This window comes from Enhydra lutris, unplaced genomic scaffold (genome assembly GCF_002288905.1).
Source record: "Enhydra lutris kenyoni isolate GAN:26980312 unplaced genomic scaffold, ASM228890v2 scaffoldscaffold12, whole genome shotgun sequence".
Classification (NCBI taxonomy): domain Eukaryota; kingdom Metazoa; phylum Chordata; class Mammalia; order Carnivora; family Mustelidae; genus Enhydra; species Enhydra lutris.
This window is the reverse complement of record NW_019154096.1, coordinates 47,065,901-47,075,799: the sequence shown is the minus strand read 5'-3', so window position 1 is coordinate 47,075,799 and position 9,899 is coordinate 47,065,901. Positions and strand designations below refer to the sequence as shown.

Sequence of the window (9,899 nt, the reverse complement as noted above, 5' to 3'; positions counted from 1 at the left end):
GCAAACCATAAACAATTGGTCAGGGCGCTTGCAAGTGGTTTGAGCGAAGTGCCACACAGCAAGGAGGCGACCACCGAGGCTGCTAAAGCATTTCCTGCCCTGACCCAGGTGCGCTTCTGGAGAATATTTAACAGGGAAGGTTTCAATGCTTCTAAAGATGTTGAAACTAAAGAAAAATATTGACCCAGAAGGTACCACAACTCTCCTGAAAGAGTAAAATGCATCCTTTATAAAAATGAAAAACTACTTGGCCGAAATATCCCCGACGCCCTGCACGACCGGCCCTCAGAGGGCAGGGAGACCGGTCTGGCAGGGCCAGGGCGCGGGCGCTAAGGCACCGGGCGGCATCACGGTGCCCGGCTCTCTGGGAGGCCGCGGTGCGCGCGCCAGGCCGACTCGCGCCTCCCGCCAGAGCCGCCGGGGGCCCCCGAGGCCACCCCAGGCCGCAGCTGGCGGTCGCTGGCACGGGTACTCGGCGACCAGGCCAGGGCTTGTTCCCGCGGCTCGGCGCCGTGAGGAGCTGGGCTCCGCCGAGGCCACCCCGCGCGGCCCCTGCACCGCCCGCGGCGGCCCTGGAGGTGCGGCTCCCGCCCAAGGGGACCCTCCCCGCGCTCGGGCGGCAGTGAGTCAGGGCGCGTTATGCAAGTGCTGGCCGGCCGACCCGGCGCCTCCCCTCGGTCTTTCACCCCGGCCGTTACGAAAGCGCGACCCCCTCCCGCCCCGGCTATAAAGCGGCCCGGCGGCCCCCGGCGGCGCGCTTGCTCCCCTGGCTCCACGCGCTGCTCTGGGCGGTGAGCGGCGGCCAGGAGGCCGGGGGCCGGGTCGGGGCCGTGCCTGGGTCCGGGGCCGTGCCTGGGTCCGGGTCCGGGGCGGGGGCGCGGGCGTGGGCGGACAGGGTCGGGGGCCGCGGCTAGGCGCTCATGGCGCGCGGTCCCCGCAGGAAGGACTCCGGGCACGATGGCGTGGGTGTGGGCTCTCGTGCTGCTGGCGGTGCTGGGCAGCGCCCGGGCGGAGCGTGACTGCCGGGTGAGCAGCTTCCGAGTCAAGGAGAACTTCGACAAGGCTCGCGTAGGTATCGGCCGGGCGGCCCCGGGGCCGCGGTCCCCGGTTCCCCGCGTTCTCCCTTCCCGGCGGCCGGGCGTGCATGCAGTGCCACCAAACCCTGCGCTCACCTCTTTCGCAGTTCGCCGGGACCTGGTACGCCATGGCCAAGAAGGACCCCGAGGGCCTCTTTCTGCAGGACAACATCGTCGCCCAGTTCTCCGTGGATGAGAATGGCCAGATGAGCGCCAGGGCCAAGGGCCGAGTCCGTCTTTTGAAGTCAGAGCCCCCCTCTCCCCCAACCCCCGGCTGAGCTCGAAACCCCGATTGGGGAGAGAGGGGGCTTCCAGGGTGGGATGGAGGGAGGAAGCCCTTTGCAGTCCTGGCTTAGGATCTCCTTGGCTTTTGCAGTAACTGGGACGTGTGCGCAGACATGGTGGGCACCTTCACAGACACAGAGGACCCTGCTAAATTCAAGATGAAGTATTGGGGCGTAGCGTCCTATCTCCAGAAAGGAAGTGAGTAGTCAATTCAATGGAACCGTCTCTGGGGATGGGGGTCATACTTGACCAAATTGCTGGGATTCTTCTCCAGTGGCAGCCTGCAAAAGAATGGTCTATACGTGGCAGGAACCCTCAGCAGGGCCTGAGGTCAGGGAGGTGAGACTGGGACTAGTGAGCCACCCCCCCCCCCCCCCGCTCCCGGCCCACCTTTCACCTTTAGCTCCAAACGCCTGGCCCACACTCAGAAGGAACTTTGGGCTTGTCAGTGACCTCCATCTGCCCTTTTCGTGTCCAGCCACTGTGCCAAGTGTGTCTTCATGCTCAGACGTCGCACCTCCCCAAGACCCATCCCGCATCACCCCTCTACCTGGTTTTGTATTTCCTCCATTTCATTGGCTTGAATCCCTGGGACAGCTTGATTACTCCAGGACCTCCAGCAAAGGCTGGGAGACCCTCATTCAAGGATGTAGGGAGCATTGTGCATAGGTTTGGCCCACTCCGGATGCCCTACCTGCAAATGCTGAGATACTGAGCCAGATATAGCATTCTGGGTGCTACTGACCTCTTCCCTTCTTCTAAGAACCGAAACTCATATGGGGGACAGGGTGTTGAAGATGCTCAGAAAGGCATCTATAATTTGGGCTAATCCTGAGAACACATCATCTACATGCCCTTTCTACTTTCTTTCCATTTCTCTTAAGTTTCAAATCTGGAATCTCTTTGGTACCTAGAGAATAAGGTAGGCCAGGGGGGACATATCATGGGATCTTAGAGATGGAGAGTTAACCCTACGAAGGGGCTTCAATATACAGATGAGTAAACTGAGACCAAGAGAAAGTAGTGATCTGCCCATGGTCATACAAGTTTGTGGGAGCCAGTGTCAAAAGCCAGGGGTTCTGTCTCCCAAGTAAGAAGTAAAAATTATTTCAAATAATGTAGCAAAACTTGCTAGAATGATTCATTTAGTGTGAAAGGTACACTTTTCTGATAATGAACTAAAAAAATCAATACTGGGGATACAAGAGTATTAACTTTTAGTCAATGTAAACACATAATTCTCTTGCATTTTTAAGATGCACTCCTGAGAGGACTAGAGTTCCGTGGGTAGTGCATTTGGGAAGGTGGGAAGTTGTCCCAATGAGGAGGTGAGGTTTGCCTCTTTTCTCCCCCTCTTCCTACCAAACCAGATTCGTTTTGCTCTTACCTCTGGTAGATCGAGATTCAATCCAGGACTTCATTTGGAGGGAAAAAAACCCCCAAACTATTGAAATCTGGAAAGTGATGGCCGCAGATATTCAGTGGGGTGACTACAACAGGGAAGGCTCAGAACTTAATTCCTCGCGAGGTCCCCTTTCAGAAAGCAGCAGGGCTGTGCATGGCCACGCACGTGGGTCTCAAGTCAGACAGCCCGAGTGCAGATCCTAACTCCACCCGCCACCTGTGAGAACTCGGGTGTTCCTTGTCCTCTCTGTGCCTCAGTCTCCCCCTCTGCAGAGGAGGTGATCGTAGTGCCTGCCTCATGTTGCTTGCCTTAGGTGGATGCAGTGAGGTAACCTGTAGAGAGTCAGAGTGGGGTCTGAGACATGTGTCCTCTGTAAGTGTATAGTACCCGAGCTTTGGGTAAAAATCATATTTTATCTTCTGAGCACAGGATGAGAAGTCCCACAGAGACCTGGCGTTTAAGCCTCTCGTTTTCCAAATGAAGAAACTGAGGTCTCTATTAGCCAAGTGACTGGCCCAGGGCCACGTGGCTACTTAGTGGCCCTGTGTGATATCTCTTTGCCCAAGGCATGAGAAAGGGCATGAACTGTCCCTCTGTTTTCTAAGTAGCCCACAAACTGTATGATTTGATGCTTCAAACTTCCTGTGTTTTCCATGCTTTGGGGGTGTGTGGGTGGGGCTTCTACAAACTCCTGCTTTCTCTCCTTGTGCCGATTTTTTTCTTCCTTGACCTTGCTCTGGCATTAAACCTTGACTTGGCTGGGAGGGCCTGAGGCCTCAGAGAGTGGCCTGCATTCTCGGTCTCTCGTCTTCTACATGTGTTGCCTTTCACCAAACAGGTGTGTTTAAAACGAGGTACGCTTTAGCAGAGAAAATAACTTGGGCACAAATGCTCCCTTAATCTAAATCCCTAAATCATATCATTTGAAAATTAAGTGTAATAAATTTCCGCAGTTGAATATTAAATTTCAGTGTCGGCAGACTCAGACCTGGCTTGCTGTCCCAGCCTGGGGCGCGCTCTGTACTGGCCTCCTTCTGCCCCTGCTCTACCAGCGGCAAGCCGGACGTGTCGGGGGTTATGGAGTGCCGCCACCAGCCGGTCTTGGTTGAACGCAGGTTTCATCACTGACTAGCCTCTCTGAACTTTGACTTTCTGATCTGTGGAATGGAGATAGAGAATAGCCCCTGTTTCCTAAGATTGTTGGGAGGACACATTAAGGTAATGCATGAAAAACACTTAGGTTGATGCATAGTAAGTGTTCAGAAAATATCAGCTTTGATCATCATTGTTTTGGACCTCTCCTGAAAGACCTGGACAAAGACTGTCCTTTGTTTTCTGGATAAAGCCTGTTCCTCTGCTGGTAAAGAGACCTTTGCAGGCTAAATAACATGGGCCTGCTTGTCTAGAGCAGTTTCTCAAAGCCGGGGTCCCTCGACCACCTATTTCTAGATAGATCAGCTGCTTGCTTGTGAAAAGTGTAGATTTGTGAGCCCAAACCCAGACTTACTGAAGCGGAAAGTCTTGGGGGTGGAGCTCCAGAGTCTGTAGGTTTCCTGTGGTCCTTAGGAATGCTCCTTCTGCACAATGAAGCTTAAGAAACTGCTCTAGATAATTCAATCCAAAGAATTTGGGGTTGGGAGGACCAAGTTCATTCTTTCACGGGGCACTCAGGCAGCTCATCTCCCATCCCAGGAGAGAGAATCTAATAAAGATCGTTAGGATTTGAATTCTTTGTTGTCTTTGAACTATTTAGCCAAAAAGAGCCTGGATATAAACCAAACCAAACTTAGGCCTTTCTTTTAAAGTGAAGAACAGTAGTCCATTTTCTTAAAACCAAGCATTAGAAGTTACTTAGTTCCTATGTCAGAATTCACTCCTGGCATCCATCTTGGAAAAAGGAAATTAAGCTGCTGATTGGCTGAGTTTACAGCTGCCTCGACATGAATCGGGGTGACATTTCAAAGAAGAGTGCATGTGTGTCTGAGGGGCAGGCTGCTGGGGCGCCTCCGGCTGACACACTGAGCCCCACCATCAAGGAAGAAATGACTTCATTTGCTGAGGAGGAAGACGTCCCAGAGGCTCAGGAGCCTGTGAGGGGAGCCCGTGGTTAGGGTGAGGCCCAGCAGGCGGCCCCATGGCTTCTGTTCCTGGCCTGTCCGATGAATAACAGAGCGGTCGTGTGTCAGCCCCCCGCCCCCAGCTCTGGCCTCTGACACTGTCCTGTGGGAAAGCCTGGGAGGTAGGTACAGTGGCGGCTCATTCTTCCTCCTAGGGAGCGTGGAGGGAGCCAAACGGGGGGCTCCAGGACCAACTCCTGGGCAGCTGTCCCGCAGGTCTGAGTTCGGGCCCAGCCCCTCCTAGGCTGGCACTCCAGGGGTTCTCAGAGCCAAGAGGTGACCTAAGGTGGGCAAGAGAGGCCTCCCTTATGGTCTTGGATGCTGGGGGACCCGGGTTCCTCTGCATTCCTCCCACGTGGAACCAACATAGAGCAGAGACCATCTCCTGCTTCATGGCCTGGGCGTGAGACAGAAGCATAGAGGCATTTGTTTCTTTTGTCTTGTCCCCTCTCCCCACAACTTACCTACTGCCTGGAGACAGTATGATGGAGACATTAGGCATGTGGGCTCTGGTTCTGTCCTGCTCTTTGTGATCTTGAGTAGCTTACTTACTTTCTCTGTGCCTCAGATTCCCCATCGGTAAAATAGAAATAACAGCGCGCACTTCTGGGTCGACGTGAGGGATAATTGAGAAAACACGGAATCTGTCTACACGGTGACAGATACGTAATTAAGAGCTCAGAAAGTCCCCGCCGTAGTTCTGTGTCAATGAGAACGTTAAATTAAGTAGAGATGTGCCACTTTTCACCACGTCTAAGGTGTCTGGATACACTTGAGCATTGCTGCTTCTCCAGCGTCAATCTCTCCAGCGCACGTTCTTATTAACGCTATTTCTCATCCTGCCTTTGCTGACGCTTATACCACCTCTGTGTACGCTTCTTCCCGTCTTACAACCACATCTAGCTGTGACCTCAGGAATGAATGGAACCTGAATTCTTCGGGGGCTCAGCTCTGCCTCTACCTGGGGAGATCCGAAAAGTACAAGCTCTGAGAAAGACTCTGTGGTGTCGGAGGGTGGGCCTCTTGTACCCTGGACACAAAAACCACTCTCTTCTGCCAGCGTGGAGAAGGGAATGAGGTCACCAAGCAGAATTAGGCTGGAGCAGGGTAGCTGTGAAGCATCCTCCTGTGGATGGAGGGGCAGGAAGGCAGCGAGACAGAAGCTGGCGGCCATCAGACGTCAGCCACAAAAGCATAGATGTTGTTGGAGACTAGATGGGGAAGACCGCAGTAGGAAGGTCTGTTTTACGGTTTCAGTGGGCTCACATTCTCAGTTGTTCTTTGGATAGATATAGCATATTTATTGTCAGGGTGAGAGATGATCATTTAAGTGAACGAGCCCCCCCCCCCCACCTCCCGACCCTAGGGTTCTTTTCTATGTCCTCCCAATTTGATGAAAGCCATCAGAATTCTCTGTAGCCTCCTGCTTCCTAAAGAAATGAAACCAGTTTCAGGAAGGTGCTGGTTTCTCGAGGGGGGTATTTCCCTGGCCCCTGAGCCTGCCAGGGGAGAGATACTGGATCTGTGGCTTTCTGGCTTGCAGACGATGACCACTGGGTCATTGACACGGACTACGACACCTACGCCTTGCAGTACACCTGCCGCCTCCTGAACCTGGACGGCACCTGTGCTGACAGCTACTCCTTCGTGTTTTCCCGCGACCCCCACGGCCTTCCCCCGCAAGTGCAGAGGATCGTGCGGCAGAGGCAGGAGGAGCTCTGCCTGGCCAGACAGTACAGGCTGATTGTCCACAACGGTGAGTGGGCGGCGGGGAGCAGGGTGCTGCTGACTCTTCCTGTGGGGTCGGCGGGCAGTGCATTTGGGCCTGCGTGCAGGAGAAAACAGGGAGTCTGAGAAACCCCATGGGACCTAGCTTGCTCCTTCTTTTAAAATTTTCTAAGGTTTTATTTATTTGAGAGTGAGAGAGAGAGAGAGAGAGAGAGAGCATGAGCGTTGGGGGGGGGGGGGGGCAGGGAAGAGGAAGAAGCAGACTTCCTGCTGATCAGGGAGCCCGATGTGGGATTCGATCCCAGGACCCCAGGATCATGACCTGAGCCGAAGGCAGACGCTTAACCGACTGAGCCACCCAGGGGTCCCATCTTGGTCCTTCTTGACCAGATTTTTCATGGTACTGTTTCAGAAGGAGTGGGGGTAAAGCCGGGCACTTTTAATGAGGTAAAGCTGCGGAAGACAGGCGCTTCCTTTTAATCTGCTCCCCTAGCCCTGACCTGTGGCCACTTGATTTCATCCCTGGCTCCCCTGCCCCAAAAAACCATTTTACTGAATTCACATTATCCAGAGATTCGGTGATGCCAGTGAAGGGCCGGGCAGCTAACGTGGCCTTTGGCGTAAAAACTGAAAGAGAGACATCACCAGAGCAAAGTTCAAAATAGAACCATTTCAACAAATGCTCTTTTTCTCACATGGAACTAAATTACCGTGAAATTGCCTCACTGGACTTCCTCACTTACTTTTTTTGAGATTCCCTGGAACAATCATTGAATCTTTTTATAGATGTTACCTTTGTCGGATCTTGATTTGAAAACCAACAACGTTCTGGTGGAAAGTGCGCAGTCTGTTCTGAAACGACACTCCCTCACTCTCATAGGAAACCGAGTTTCAAAGTCCAAATAGGTACTGCTAAAATGCAGAAAAAGAGCAAAACTGAAATTTTCTGTTGGTCATCTAATTAGCTGGCCCACACGACACACAACAGATAGGAACCCAAAACAAAAACATTTTAAAAAAGCAAGCTTTTGATGCTTCATCCCGGGCGCCGCCTAAATGTAGGGCGGGGGAAGGATCTCACCACAGCCTGGTCCCCACGCCATGCCATTTACCTGCATTACCACCCCCCAGCCCTCAGAGCATCTTGGGACGTACTCTCATCATCCACATTCTACCGATGAGAAAACACAGGCAAAGAAAGATCACACAGGCTCCCCAAGGTCTCCCACAGACAGCTGAGCTGGAGGCAAACCAAGGTTGTTCTGTGACCCGAAGGCCCCCGTGGCACTGCCTGGTAACACCTGACACAGGACACGGTGAACATTCCATAAAGCCACCCACACAGCTGCTGAGGCCAGGCTGATTTGGCCCCCAATTCCCGAAATAGGAGGATGTGTCCCTGATCCTTCGAAATACAGTGAGGCGAGTTTAAGACAAGGCAAAGGCAGATTTTCAGACAGCAGATCCTATGCTCTCCACCCCTCTCTAGCCCCCAGAGAGTTCAGGAAGAGCCTGGAGGGTGCAACGAACAATTTGAACACAGCCAAGCCCTAAGGCCATCACGATATTCGCTGTGTACACTGAACACGGTGGCCAGCTTTCTGTACTCAATGTCTTCTCTATTTCAGGTTACTGTAACGGCAAATCAGAACACAACATTTTGTAGCAACATGGAGTTTCATTCGAGAAGTTCCCATTAATTCACGCCGCCCTCAACTTGGTCTTATTTTAGGAGTTTAGCTTGCCCTGCTGTGCTCCCTTCCCCTCCACAAACACGGAACCTCAGCACGCATAATAGTATACATGGGGATAAGTGAATCTGCATTCAAATGACTGTCTTTCCTGGAATTTTCCAAGGAATTGTTTAAGGCTTCGGATTCCAGACTTTGATTTATTAAAATATAGTCACCCATTTCCTGTGATCCTGGGTTTTTATTTGTGCTGAGTATGTGTCCATAGATGGTTGGATGGGGCGCGCTTTTTATAGACTAGGAAGTCTCTCCCTGCTCTTTATGATTTTTGGCCTGTTCTGGTGCCCAATCTCCATTATTAATGACTGTGGCTTCTCCTGACTTCCCAAAAAGGGGGCTTCCCCGTTAACTGAGGAAGGCCTTAACTACAAGCCTGGCCAAGACACTGGAGGCCAAAAGAGGAGGTGAGTGTCGACTAGGCCAGGCCAGTGAGCTCAAGGCCTCAGTTTACCCTAGGTCCATGAGGAAGGTGGGATGGTGGACTCACCTCCAGCCCTTCATGGTCTCTAGCACTTAATTCACTTCTTAGTTCAGGTGTGGCCAAAATGTTGAGGGAGAGGTGGCTGGGCGCTTCCCTGGAGGAGTTAGGAGATGGGGCCCTGGAAACCAGATCCGGGGGAAGATCGTGGTGCCTCCCGCTGGAGTGCAGGAAAGAGGCCAGCTGGGGATAGAAGTAGCGGGGCCGGGGGGGATCACCTGTGTCCACACCATCGGTGGCACCATGAACTCAGTATGTCACCGCATGCAAAGCCATTTGCCCTCATTCCTCGGGAGCCCCCAGGAGCCTCGGGTTTTTATCTGGAAAAGGCATCAAGGTTTTGGTACCAGTCTTGGTTTTAAGTCAAAATCTAGCTCAGATACATATTAGCTGTGTGATTTGGAGCTGCTTATTGGCTTCTCTGAGCCTCACTCTTGTGAAATATGGGGAAATGGTACCTGCCTGATGGGGTGTGGTGAGGGTTCGGTGAGAGCTCTGAGAGGCCGTGCAACCCCGGCGATGAGGCCAGGCTGACGGCTAGGAAAGGTATCAGGAAGCAGGGCAGGGCGCGTGCGCGGAGAGATCGCTGCCTGCAGGCTGGCATATCAAAGAGCCAAGGGCACCCTGGGTCCCCCCGCTTCGATGTGCTTTGTTCTCCCAGCAGCAAAGCGGGGAGACAGGCATCTGGATATGGGGAACGCTCTGCCCGCCGTTCACACTGGACAGCAGGGTCTCTGGGCCAGACTCTCCAGCCTCGGTTCAACCATGCCAGACGCCTATTAACATAGCCACACCTCACTTCACAAAACAGTTTAATGCACCAAGATGAACAAAAGATCTCTGTCTTCTTGTTCTCAAGCTTGTGATCCCCCAAAATCTCACTTCAGAAACAAGCTGTTCAAGAAACCTTGTGAGTGACAGCAACCCGCGCTGATTGACTCTACAACGAAGACTCGTTGACCCCCTACCGTGTACCAGGCCCAAAGCTGCTGCACATGCCAGTCACTGACCCGCCTCCAAGTGACAGCTCCTCTTTGGCTCTGGTTTCTTCGTCTCAGG

General features: G+C 53.0%; 1 protein-coding gene across 2 annotated transcripts; it reads left to right on the top strand.

Annotated features, from left to right (window-relative positions):
* On the top strand, positions 1 to 8,523 carry LOC111144926 (retinol binding protein 4). Of its 2 annotated transcripts, none has more exons than XM_022499534.1 (6): positions 1 to 108; positions 941 to 1,068; positions 1,184 to 1,320; positions 1,453 to 1,559; positions 6,427 to 6,639; positions 8,240 to 8,523. In XM_022499534.1, exons 2-6 carry the CDS (start codon positions 958 to 960, stop codon positions 8,275 to 8,277), a joined length of 606 nt encoding a protein of 201 aa, XP_022355242.1. In that variant the 5' UTR covers positions 1 to 108; positions 941 to 957; the 3' UTR covers positions 8,278 to 8,523. The 2 variants fall into 2 exon arrangements, with proteins under 2 accessions (XP_022355242.1, XP_022355243.1); XM_022499535.1 differs by lacking the exon at positions 1 to 108 and adding an exon at positions 755 to 791 and having other exon boundaries at positions 8,240 to 8,521.
* The last annotated feature ends 1,376 nt before the right edge of the window (positions 8,524 to 9,899 follow it).